The sequence below is a fragment of the Sturnus vulgaris genome, chromosome 18, assembly GCF_052056855.1.
Source record: "Sturnus vulgaris isolate bStuVul1 chromosome 18, bStuVul1.hap1, whole genome shotgun sequence".
NCBI lineage: Eukaryota > Metazoa > Chordata > Aves > Passeriformes > Sturnidae > Sturnus > Sturnus vulgaris.
This window is the reverse complement of record NC_142260.1, coordinates 8,644,869-8,657,900: the sequence shown is the minus strand read 5'-3', so window position 1 is coordinate 8,657,900 and position 13,032 is coordinate 8,644,869. Positions and strand designations below refer to the sequence as shown.

Below are 13,032 nucleotides of genomic sequence, written 5' to 3'. Positions count from 1 at the left end.
TTTTATACTCCTCACACAATCCTTGGGGATTGATGTACGCACCAACACTCAAATTCAGGAAATGTTGAATACGGTAATGCTAGGGTCTACTATACATAAGTGGAAGAGAAGGTTTCTTTCTTTTCTTTTAAGAAAAAAAATGAAAAAAACAGCAGAAGAGCCAGAAATAAACACCTTTAAGCAGCCGAGCCGAGCTAGATCTGGGCCGGCCTCACGGGCTGAGCTCCGGCAGCGCCGGGCGGGGCACGGGCTGGGAAATGCTGGCTGCCGGCGGAGCACGGAGCCAGCGGGCCCCGGGCCCGCCATCAGCCGGGAAACCAATCGCACCGTTCTGCCTTTGCCGTCATAGAACAGCTTCCATCTAACTCAGTGCCGGAATCCCGGCTGCAGGCTCGGCCGCGGCCCCGCCCGCCCCCGGCAGTCCCGGGCCGGGGCGGGCACTGCCGGCTCCGCGGGGCCGGGGGCGGGGTCGCTTCCTCCGCGGGGCTTGGGGGCGGCCGCGCTCGCCATGGGCCAGTGCTTGCCGTGTATGGGGGGCGCCGTCAAGGACGTGGTGGAGACGCCCGACCCGGTGAGTGTGGGCGGTCCCCCCTCCATTTCCCCGCGGTTTGTCGGTGACGCCTGGCGTCGCTGCGGTGAGGGCGAGCGCGGGGGGCGGTCACCTTCTTCTTCCCTCAACATGGAGACCGGCCCGCGGGGCTCTGACAGTGCCCCGGCCGGCTGTGGCTGTGGCTGTGCCGGGGAAAGGAAAGCCCGGCCCGCGGTGGGGAGAAGTGTCGGGCCGAGGTCACCCCGGAGCTTGGGGCCTGGCGCCCCAGAGCCTCCCGCTGCTCTGCCCCACAGATCACTCCTGTGGTTCTGTGGAGACCGGGAGGTTCGCGTGGGATGTGTTAGTGCACGACTGTGGCCGATATGACTCCCATTTTTACAAGAAATAGGAAAAGCTGGGCTTTTTTCTCCAGTGCGTAAGTGATGCTCGCTTCTAACTTCCCTCGGCTGCATGACGTTGTTCCTAGGTGAGTAAGAGCCCATCTGTGCGCTTTGTGCCCCTCATCTGAGGGTTTCATGGGGGAGAAGGAAAGGAGCCCGCTTCGCCTCGGAGAGCAAGCATTCCCTTTTCCAGACTCTAAAAGGACATTGTATACACTGCGTGCCATTTCCCCCCAGTCTGGATTTTTTTTGTGTGGGGGTGCAGAACAGCTGAGTAGCGATTTCTCGTGGGGTTTGGCTGTAGATATGTCAGCAGCTGCTCTTCTGGCATATTAGTCACTAAAAACGCTTCGTTCTCGCAGGCTGGCAGTGCAGGGGAAGACGATGCTAATTGACTTGAAGTTGACATTTTGTGGGAGTTGGTATCACAGATTTGAGTCGTGCTTAAAAATTAAAACTTTAAAAAGAATGCAAAGATTGTATTGAAGTAGAGTTTCACTGTCTCTAACATTATATCTAGGAAATAAAAAGAAGACAACTAGCAGAAGCCGCTGAAAAGAGGCAGATGGAGGTAATGCATGATAAAATGTCATTTATTGAAATTGGTTTTAGATAACTGGTTTATGGGGAGAATGGCTATGGCTTCTCTGGTAACACTGGATATCATGTTTGGATTGTGGGAATTGTCGTTAAGTACTATCCTAACATTATTAATGTTGTACATTTATACCTTTTTTATATATATATATATATGTATTAAGAATTTCACAGCTAGGTAGGTGCTCTAAGGCCATTACAAAGTAACTGAGTTTGTTTGAATGGGAGATACTTTACAGTACTTTATAAAACAACCTAAGAACTGGAAAAGCAAGTTCAGCATTATTTTTTCCTTGTTCTAAGACTTGAAAACAAGAGATGGCGAAGTATTCAAAACATAGTGGTCAAACAATTGTTGCAATGGCAATTTCAAGTGGTACTGTACTTTTCTAAAAAATGTGGGTTGTATGCACTTGCAGGTTCTGTTTATCAACAAGGCAACAGTTTGAACATGTTTATCAGCTCTGATTCCAGCAAAGACGTAGTATTAACTTAGTTTTTTTTGTCTTTTTAAGGTTGCCAAGCTTTAACTGCTTTGATATCTTTAAAGTTAGAAGAGGTAGAATACTAATATTCTAGCAGAACAGCCAGCCTGTTTTTTTTTCCTTACGTACTTCTGAAAAAGGCTTACAGCATGTACTCTTTACTTACTGTAGATTTTGAATGGTGTGTCTTAGAGACCACAGCTGAATTGTGAAAAGAAAGGACTGTTATTTGTGTGAATGTTAGTGACATTACATATTGACTTAGGAACTGACTGGTAAGTGTGGGACCATGTTGTCCTGGTTTGAAGGGAGTTTGGTAAATAATTGGAGCAACAGCTAAGTGTTGCATTGGACTCCTTAAAGCCTTTGATTTTGTGTCATTCTATGTAGTGAAAGCAATCCACATGTTATTTTCAATCACAAATGTGTTTCAGTCACAAAGGGATTTTAAGCATAACTGTAGGAAATAGCTAGTTCTTAACTGGCTAAAAAGCTTTCCTGAGAGGAAGGAGAAATGAAGCCAGTAGCGTTGTGGATGTCCTTGAAGCTTTTGGGACCCATTATGCTGACAAAGAAAAATGAAAGTATCACTCTCTGTTACTTTCTGTTTTCTTGGAAGACAAAGAGATAAAGCATCTACCAGGATTTTTCAGGACTATCTTTGAGGTCATTTTAGCCTCTGAATGTTGGGGAATGGAGATGTCTTGCAAGCAGCCATATTTAGTTTTGCCCTTATGTGAGGGGACAAGAGAGTAGATCAGATATCCTTCCCTTCTACTTAGTGTTTTCCTGTACAGGCTTGTTAGCTGCTCATTATCCCTCCTGATGTCATGTGAGCTGTTCTTCCTTTTGGGTGCTGCAGACAGTTTGGGTACCTGACTCATTTGGAAGACCAGTTTCCTAAGAGGCAGAGAACATATGGTCTAAGTAGGTTGATATTTAGTGGTAAGATTTGTCTTAAAACCCACTGAGAATTGAGCTTATTGTCAGGACCTTGAAATTCAGGTGAGAACATTGCTGTTTTGCCTTGGTAGATTTTAGCTTATTTTGTATAACTTCTGCTGTGGTACTGTAAGCCTAGAATCAGTTTTTAAAACATTTTCCTTTTTTTTTTCCTATTTCTTTTTCATGGTGTTGACTGTCTGTAATTCTGATACTCTCCCATCTAGTCTAGATCATCATTAAACAGTTCCCTCAAGGATGTGAAGCAGGCAGTTCATGACAGATTTGTCATTTGGTACTCCTGCTACCCACACACCCTGTAACATTTTGGAGGGTAGACTATCATGCAGGGTATTTCTCACAGATCACTTTAAAAGTTGAACCTTCACAGCCTGGGCTAGAACTCCTAACACAGCTCTTTTTCTCCCATTTGTGAGGGTAAAAGTAGGCCCTGACACTGAAAAAACTATGGACTAAAAATTGGTGGACTTTTGGGAACTGGTTCTGCATCTGAGGATTAACTTCACCTGGATGTAGTAACAAAGTGAAACAAAAACACCCTCACTTACCTATGGGACTAAGACTTCACAGAATGAGGAAATACCCTGAAAAGGCTATCTTCATATAATAGTAGCATTACTAAGTGCTTCAGTCTTTTAATGCAAACCACAGTTCATAAAATAGTTTTGCCAACACTTGCAGTTTGGTTTCTCTCCAGAAAAATAGCTAACTTGGGCTTACACAAATGTGTTTTCTCCAGGCTTCCTCTCGAGGAATTAAGAATGCTTCCTCTGTAGAGCAGAAGAAAAAGAAACAGGAAGAAATAGAAAGAAGAATGGCAGCTTCACGTCCTGGAGGAGAAGGAGGACTGAGAGTAAGTTTGAAAAGAAGCACTATGAGTCAACTGTCCATATATTCACTGTGAAAATCCTGTTTTGTCATGTAGAAGATTGAATAACTTGAGAAAAAAACAAGAGGAAGGGAAATGGAATAGAAATGGAAGCATGTGTCATTATCATGCAGTGTTCTTAATGAGAATTTGTCACTAGGACAGAAAGACAGCAGGGATGGCAGAGAGCTTTTTTTCCCCCCTCTTCTTCCCACTTTTGTACATCTATTATGAATCAGTTTTACAGATCTCTCAGCACTGTGTTATCCTGTACTCAGTGTCCCTTTTCAGTGCCAGCTGAGAGTGTTTCTTGTCCTTCAGAGCTTACAGAAGACATTTGAACTAAGTAGGGTGATGGTTTTGGGTTTATGTATGTCTCTCATTAAAAAAGAAATATACCGTGTTGGCATAAATATGGATGAAGTTTACTACTATTGCTATTCTAGTGTGAACTTTACCTCAGAAGGCCAGGCAGATAGTTAATGAAGAATTAGAATTTCTCCAAAACAATAGATATATCATTGAAACTCAGACTTGTAAACCTTCATCTTTTGCCCTCATTACCTTATATGACTCAGGATGCAGGAGTTTAAGTTGCCACTGATACACTGCATGTACATCACTTGCTGGGATAAAAGGTGAATTTAGAATTTAAAGGTGAATGGGGAATTTATTGTAGTTTGACAACCTTATGGTATTTGTTTGGTTTGGGATTTTTCCTTTCTTTATCTTCATACAAACCTGTGGTGTGTTTTGTTTCTTTAGTGGCAGGTTGGATAACACGTGACTTCTGAAGAGAAGATGATTGATGTTTACTGCCAATAAGTTGTCAGTTTCTGCAGCCAAGTGGCACTTACTCATCATGTGGCTTTTGCTGTTTACATCTGAAAACTCAGCAGTACTTTGCCATTGTGGGACAATGGATGTGGAAACATTCACAAAGGAACTTAAGAACTAATTCAGAACACTATGGTTTTGCCAATTTTGTTTGTTTGTTTTCCATGCATGTTTTATTAGTTCCCTGTCAAGACTTCCTGTCAGCTGGAAGTGGCCTCCTTATGTGTAGTCAGTTGATATGTGTATACTGTCTGCTCAATTGATGTCTGTCTGTCTGTAGGACTGGCCTGAGCAAGCTCAGGTACCCATGTGTTGGATTTGATGCTTATTTCAAGCTCTACAATTAAGCCTTTCTCCAAGTCCTCATGTAGAAAGTTTCATATATACATGTATTTGAATATGCAGATGAGAGCATTTCTTCTCTGTTTCCTAATGACTCTTGGACTGCTTAGGAATTTAGTGCCTTTTTCAAAAAAAGAAAAGTAAGAGTCATGGTGGGTCCTTACAAATGGAATAATTTTGTGTCTAGTTATAAGAAAAAATAGAAACCTTTATAAATTCTGTGTTCTCAGATCAATAATGCTGTTTTATTATGTGTGTAATAATAGTTCTCATTTTCTCATGTGGATTTCTTTTGAGTCTGTAAGTATAATGAATACTGAAAGTTAAACATGAAATTAAAAATCCTGTTATTAGTTGTTTTCATTTATTACCACAAGAGGGCAATGCTGCCCTCGTCAGGATTTTGAAAAACAGGAAAACAGTTACTGTGCCATCTCTTTGGCAGTTAATTTCCAAAAGTGTCTGTGTTACCTATTTAGGTGGACTACTTGCAGTGCAAAAACATCTTCTTTTCCCAGAGAGCATTATGCACATTATGCATGGACTCAGTACTGCAATTGCCTCGTTCCTGACTTAGTCAAGACTATAGATGCTTTTTTTTTTTTCACCCCTTGAACTGTGTCTTTCATGTCTCAGTACTGCCAGATGTTGTCCTGGGAGTGCATTCTTGACACAGTTTCCTGGCTTAGCCTTCAGAATTGAGTTGAGAAGGGAGAACTTTCAATATTAACATAATGTTTGGGCTGAAAAAAGCTGTGTCCTTGGCTGAAGACTGCCTTCAGTTTCCTTTGATTGCTGGCAGTAGCTCTCTTCAGTGTATTAACTGGTCATAATAGTTTTTTTAAAGTCTAGTGAAAATGCATTGAGTTATAAAAAAGTATCCCAGACATCAATTTGAAGTGAGAATTTCAATCTAACATCATAGCAGGTGTCCTACAAGACACTTAAGCAGCACGTAGACTTAGTTGTCACTTGGGCTATTTAAAACTTTAAACATTTTTCTCTTCATTCTCTGTCATACTGCTCCCCCCAAAACTGCAAGGGAAGCAAATAACCATTTCTCTTGTCATCCAAGCCTCTGCTTGCATTAGTGCTATGAACACTTTCATTTAAAGCCATTGAAAGAACCTAGAGAAACCAATCACTCTTCTCTCTCTCCATCCTTTATGTAAAGCCAGAGCTGCCTGTGCTTCTTAAGAGACCTAGTTTTGAATGTTGGATTTATTCTACAGAGGACGTGGGAGTGTGTAGTTCTAGATTATGAATCACCTACAAGCTGTTTTAAAAGATGTTCCTATACCATATATATCCAGTTGTCCAAATGGCCAGGCTCAACTGACTGGGAATTATTTGGGTAAATAAAACCACTGTTGGTTAGTTTTGTTTCAGTTGAGAGTGAAAGCAGAAGCTACTGCAGTGCAGTAGTGTACAACTGGTAGTTATCTGACATGTAGCATTAAACAGTAAGGCTGAACCATGTGCATTAGTGTTGCTCTCTCCTTACAGATGTTTTTCCTTTCTTATTGCTTAGTGCTGCACTAAGTTAGCATGAACCACAGCAGGAATTTTGTCCTTATTTCCCCCAATCCTAGATGTTTACTTCACCTCAGAGGCTGTTAAAATACACCTTTTCACATAGTTACCTAGACAGTTGATATTTTGTTTACATCAGCACGACTCTTTTTTTTTTCTTCATCTTCTGAAAGCATAGTTTTGCACTTCAAAAACTGGCAGGCCAAAGCCCAGTGCTGGTCAACTGGACTGAAAAGCTGACTCTCCATGACTGTGATAGCATCATCTTTGTTGCAGTAACAAAGTGAAACCATTTCCCATGGTTTCCATATGGTTAAAATACATAGATTATGCTAGAGAGTGTTTGCAGCAGATGTCCTGGAATTTGGGAAGACACAGAAGCTGTGTCTCTACAAGCATGGGCAGCATCACAGTGGGCCCCAAGCAACACAGATGACTTCAGCACATGGATTTGGCACAGTGACAAGACTAAATACTTGAGACAGCTCATCAGGCACAAGCAGTGCCTGCAGTTTTTCCAGAGTCTGGGAAAGCCTGTCCAGCCTCATCATTTGTGTTGTGTACAATGCTTAAACCCAAAAAGAACCCAACTCTTGTCAGCATCTCTAGGATGTGCTTCTGGAGCTCTGTGGTGTGGCAAACATCTTGTCTTCCAGCTCTAAAGTGAATATGTGTAATGAATTCAGGATTGAGTCTTCAGTTACAAGAAGCTTGCTGTACCTTCCCACACATATTGCCTTCTTATTTCACTCATCCCCACCAAAAATCCTTTAACTAGCTGCCATAGATTTTCGATAAAAAAAGGTGGTACTGCAAAGGAAGGAGCAATTATCTCTGGAATAAAGATGTGAAAAAACCCTGTCCTTTATCAATGATGTAAATAATTCTACTTGGAAAAACATCTCCAGGTAATGTATGGTGACATGGTGACAGAATGCACTTCCTATAATGAGCAGTAACAGATATCACAGTTACATTTCCAAAATAATTTTGAATGGCTTCCAGCATGATGAGTCATATTTGACATTATACAATAATGATGTTTTTTGTAAATAGTTTTACATAATTTATCTATTTTGAGATTAAGCACAGTTTATTCACAGGCAGCTCCCATGGGGTTTGGTCTACGAGGACTTTGAGAAAAGGCTTTGTTGCAGCTCCTATCACTTAAATGTTTTAGCACTTCAGCCTCCTCAACATTCACATTCAGCCAATTTACACTGCAAAATAGTTAAAATCACTACATCATGGAAAATGACCTAAATCTGTTCTGCCCCCATCACTGCAACAAGGGCTGTGTGCCTTTGAGCAAGACTGCTGCTCAGCTTTAGCTTTATAATTGAGCCATAGGTTCCTAACAAATTTTCCAATTCCTACATTGCTACAGGACCTAATACACTATGAAAATACTATTTATCATATTAGTGACACCTCCAACCCCTCCTTCCAGGCTAACCAGTTTACTGCCTTTTTTTCTTTACTTTATTGATGCTTTCGTTTCCTCCTCTGTTATTCACACCCACACCAATGCAGTCAAAAGCAGTTTAGTCCCACCTGCATGTTTTTCACATCAGGTGGTACTGGCAATACTTTAAAATAAAACCCTGTAGTCTCCCATTCTGGAACTGGCAAAGTTGAAGTTTTAAGTCAGGAAGTGATTTAATGTGATTTTTTTAAAGACCCTGAAACAAAAAAAAAAGACTATTCTGATAGGTACAGTCCAAGCACATAAAGGGGTTCATGTTTAGTTTCAAATCTTTTGATTTACTGGGAGTGCTAACGTTTACTATTAAAATAAACTTATGAATACCTTTTTTATAATTATATGCTCTGATTTATTTATATGTAAACAGTTTCAAATATTTAAAAAAACAACATAATAACAACACAGACTTAGTCTTGGATGATGGAAATAAAGGTTGAACTTGAAGACTTGGGAAGTCTTTTCAACCTCGATGATTCTGTGAAATCCAACTAATTATGTTTAAATAACTAGCCATTATTTCTAAATAAACATCTCACGTTTTCACGAGTGTTTGTTTTTCCCTTTTCATTATGGAGGATATATGACAACTTCTATGACAACTGAGACTTCCTACGGCTTTTTCAAGATGTATTGCTTGAATATTTGTTTAATCTTCCTAGAAAGTGTTTCAAGAGAGGAATAAAAGGCTGCATTTGGAATTATGTCCTGCTACTTTGCTGCACCAAGCAATTGTGAACTGCTTGTATTCAGCAGGTAGTTTTAGATGGTGAGGTAGACCTCCACAGAAATGAGATACAATGTGCTGATTTTAGTAAGGCATGGAACATGAAAGATTGTCTTGATTCTTTCTAGCCCACAGACATTTTGCTGTTAATTTTAAAGACCACAGGAGCAGATCACAAGACCATTTTTAAAAAATTTAACATCAGAAAATAGAGAAAAATAGTAGTCAGTACTAAAAAAAAAAAAATCCAAGGATGTTTTTGAATTTTATTCCCTGCAAAGAAAAATTAATTTTCAATAAAATTTGGGTATTTCTGTGTTATCTGTTTGCCCCTTTCTTTGTGCAACTCCTTATTAGGGCAGCAAGCAGTGTTGTGTATTGTAGGCATCCAGTCAGTAGCAGCAAAGTGGAGATTAGAGATTACAAATAATAAGAGTTTCAAAATGTATGAGTATTTAAAAAAATTTATTTCAGTTTTAAATTTATACAGTCAGTGAAACAATCCTATAAAATGATTTTTCTAGGATGTAACAAGGCACATAAATTACCAAATATAAACATAGAAAAGTAGCCAAAACAATGAACTAAGCCCACATACACCTTTAGCTATATTAGAGATGTGTGAATGATTTATGAGAATGTGAATCACTCTATTTACAGGGTAATGAATATTTCACATTTCACTTGACCAACAACATTAAAAAGAAGGGGAAGGAAAAGCTGATATCCAAGAGCAGTGCCATGTTTTGTGTCTGCATCTCGTGCAGCTCCTCCTTGGTGTGAGGGCTGTGCCCCTGTGCCTGTTTCCCTTACAGGCTGCAGGATGTCACCTCACCGTGTGACCAACCTGCTCCACTGCCTGGCACAGCAAGGGACAATCCTGCCCCCTCTCCATGCTTCCATATTGGGCAACTTTGAAAACAGAAAGGATCTACACATAGATGGAACACCCAGCATGGTGTTCAGCTTTAAATAGTGGAATAGTGGGAAGGGGTTTCTTGGGCTTTTTTTTTCCTTTAAGAAATGGCTTTGAGAAGTTGTTTGGCATGCAATAAGCCATTATATTCTACTAATTAAGAAAAGATTGCAAAATATAGAAATAGTCAATTTTTATTTCATTTCAAGAGACATTTCCAAATAATTCCCCAAATACCCATTTTTCACCTGCATATATATATTTCAACTAACCTAACAGTCAGGGATTCAAAGTAATAAGATTTTCATACAAATATATTTCATTGTCTATTTTCTTCCATTAACAGGATGCACTCCTTTATGTAGCTCTAAGTATACATTCACATATTAAAGAGTAATAATTTGGCTAAAAATATATGTCTATTTATTATCTGATTGTAGTAATTAGCCTATCAAGGGTAATTTGCTATAAAAGATACAGTACTAGAAATAAATAGTTCTAAATTCAATGATCTTCAAAATGGGGTGTCATTTCCAGTCGGTGTTAAATTTTCCAAAGTCCTTTTAAAGCATTAACTAAATTCACTACACTTGGGAGAATAATTTGGACCTACATACATGAAGTCCCACTTACACGAGAAGCTTATTTCACTTAATCTCCTTCTTGGTTTTGTAATGGGCAGAAACAACCAGATAATTGTCTGGATTCATGTCCCTGAGGTTTGGAGACTTGCTCTGGATTGGAGAAGTTTTCCCATCTACTCGGGAGATCTGCAGCATTCGGCACGGGTCGTGCTTCAGTAAATAACCTGCAAAAGTCTCCCAGCCTCCTCCAACACGGACCATCACGTGTTTGTTGTGCAGCATCTGAAATTAAATAGGGGGGAAAAAATAATAAATCTTGAGAGGCAACCATTCACAAAGAAATCACACTTTTTTTTTTGCTGTAAAAAAACTCTTACTTTAAATGACATAAAAAACGTATGACGGTAGTCCACTTTACAATAAAAGGAAGAGAAATAGCAGAGTGTAAGAAAATGAGCTGGTGTTTTAAACTGAAGATTTTTATATTTTATGTAAATAAATGCCACACGTTTTTCTAGTCCTATAGCATGGGGTTTTTCTGTTCTTCATGTGTTTAGTAGAAATATGCCAGGGAACATGAATACTTTTAGATTATTTTTTTGAAAATATGTTAGTAAAGACACCATTTTATATTGTCTTGAAACTGGCTTTTCTTTATAGGAATAGTAAAGGGCAAACAACAAAAACAATTTCCTCTATCTCTGAAAAATTACAAAAAAAAATTAAGAAAATGAAGTTCCATTTAATGTAACAATTAAGTCTTACTGAAAATACAATCTAATAAAATAGTTTAATGTTGTAATTAAAATAATCCAATAAAGTACATCAGAAGTAATTTATCTGGAACAGTTTGGAAACACCTGAATTTTCTGCCTAAATTCAAATAAATTTTTTCTCCAAGTGCCAGTGTACCTTGCCTACCCTTGAGTTCAGATGGTAATATTACCCATTTTGTTTCTCCACACAGAACAGGCAAATAAATACCAGTAATGTATCATAAAACATGTATTTTATTGGTTTATTTTATAACCAACTTTGCAAATACCACCCTGAAAAATGCTTTAATCAGGATATCTCATGAAATGCTTAACAACATTTAACTGTAGTACCAGAAATTAAAAACTGGTCCTGTAAAAGGCATCTAGAAGAGATTCAACACAGCGTCTAGGTTTTTAAATTTGGATGTATGGCTGTGATGCCTCTATGGACATGTCCTTGAGAGCTGACAGTATTTGCAGTAGAGACTTACATAGCACATAAACCTTTTGTAACACAGCATAGCCAACAGAACAGGAAACACCCTCAATCAAACAAAATCACACATAATAGAAGGCAAAAAAGTAACTTAAAAAAAACCCCTCAACCAAAAAAATCCTCACCTCAGCCTATAGTTTCGATTCTGTGACATAAGAAAACAGAATGAACTGGAGTTTTCATGAAGAAAGCATGGCCAGCTGTACAACTTAGTGAAGTTTGAAAAGGAGGTTATGTTTATAAGGAAAGGAACTCTTCATTAGAATAAGAAGCTGCAGAAGAAATCTCATTTGACAGTTTTCATTCGAAACATTTTTACACAAGGAAATTCTTGCTTCTTCACTTTGGTTTTTATGTGAAACACAATGGGAAATCAATTATGGATACTGAAACTAAAGTTTCTTCTGATCCATCACAAGGAGATGCTCAAGCACTCTCAGTTTAATGAGGGTCTCCCAGCTACTGAGTCTGTGCTGTTGCTCTGGGTTGGACGAGTGTTAGCTTCTACAGTAGCTGTACACAAATGAGGTTTTTCTCTAGATTTATGGGAGTGAAAACAGAGTCAGACTTTTCCTCTCAAGGTTTGTATTTTAGTTTCAAGATTGATTTGAGCTGGCAAGGGTATGAGATTTGAATGATGCCTTTAGTCTGGACAATATATCATGAAAGAGGCAAATGGTTTCTACAGAGTTTGAAAATTGATGTTCAAATGGCGATAGAACCATGACAGTCTAGAGAATTTTATTTAACAACTTTCTTCTCTTTGGGTGCCTTAAAAAGCATTTGAGAACTGCCCCAAAACCTTTCAACATTAAAACAACTTGAGCCCAACTGGTGTAACACAGCATGAGGTGGGGAGGGGTTGACTGTGCCTGAAGTTTCAATTTTCTTATATTATCACAGGGGGATTCACGTTCCAAGAGCAGTTAGTACCTGGACTTTTGATTAAGATGGACATTTAGCAAAACGTATATTTGGTTCAATTTCCCTTACTGACTACTGTGCAAACACACTACACTATTTCCTGATGCTTAGGTTAAATGCATACCTTTTGTCTTTCCCCTCCTTGATCTTAATTTTTTGTGTTATTATACTCTTTCAAAATGTATTTATGCTTTCTTTCTACAGGGTTTTCCTACATCCTAAATGGAGTAACTGTTTATGCTGTGCTGTGCCACGAATGCATCATTTTACTCCTACAGTCATATTTTGATGTTAGTAACATCAGCATGAATTCAAAATAATTCTGCCAGTATCAGAATTGCTCCAGTTTCACAGAAGTATGAAGGACGGAAAAAAATGCAAAGCAAACTCTTGCTCTACTTTCTAACAGAAAAAGCAGTTTTCTCCCCAAAATGCTTCAGCTGAAGATGAAACTTTTGAGATTTAATAATCCATCCAATTCACCTTTTCAATTGCATGAGATCTCTGAGAAGAAAAGAAGTTGGATTCTATAATAATAAAGTTTATTGATATCAATTTAAATACATTAATGGCATATATGTATTTTCAC

General features: G+C 38.9%; 2 protein-coding genes across 4 annotated transcripts in view; one reads left to right on the top strand and one right to left on the bottom strand.

The window, feature by feature from the left end:
• The first annotated feature begins 374 nt into the window (after positions 1–374).
• SVIP (small VCP interacting protein) lies at positions 375–5,367 on the top strand. Its single transcript, XM_014882520.2, has 4 exons — positions 375–571; positions 1,451–1,501; positions 3,715–3,828; positions 4,609–5,367. Exons 1-4 carry the CDS (start codon positions 509–511, stop codon positions 4,621–4,623), a joined length of 243 nt encoding a protein of 80 aa, XP_014738006.1. The 5' UTR covers positions 375–508; the 3' UTR covers positions 4,624–5,367.
• A 3,846-nt stretch (positions 5,368–9,213) lies between these two features.
• GAS2 (growth arrest specific 2) overlaps positions 9,214–13,032 on the bottom strand; it is a 67,329-nt gene continuing 63,510 nt past the window's right edge. For all 3 annotated transcript variants that reach the window (XM_088175599.1, XM_088175601.1, XM_088175600.1), the window contains exon 8: positions 9,214–10,547. In XM_088175599.1, the coding sequence (XP_088031725.1) occupies positions 10,329–10,547 (219 nt within the window). In that variant the 3' untranslated portion in view covers positions 9,214–10,328. The remainder of the gene's footprint in view (positions 10,548–13,032) is intronic.

Excerpts from the sequence above, each read along its gene's own strand:
- SVIP (XM_014882520.2), top strand. The coding sequence starts at position 509 with ATGGGCCAGTGCTTGCCGTGTATGGGGGGCGCCGTCAAGGACGTGGTG. Across the intron at positions 572-1,450 it reads TGGTGGAGACGCCCGACCCG|GAAATAAAAAGAAGACAACT; the intron begins GTGAGTGTGGGC and ends CATTATATCTAG. Across the intron at positions 1,502-3,714 it reads CTGAAAAGAGGCAGATGGAG|GCTTCCTCTCGAGGAATTAA; the intron begins GTAATGCATGAT and ends TGTTTTCTCCAG.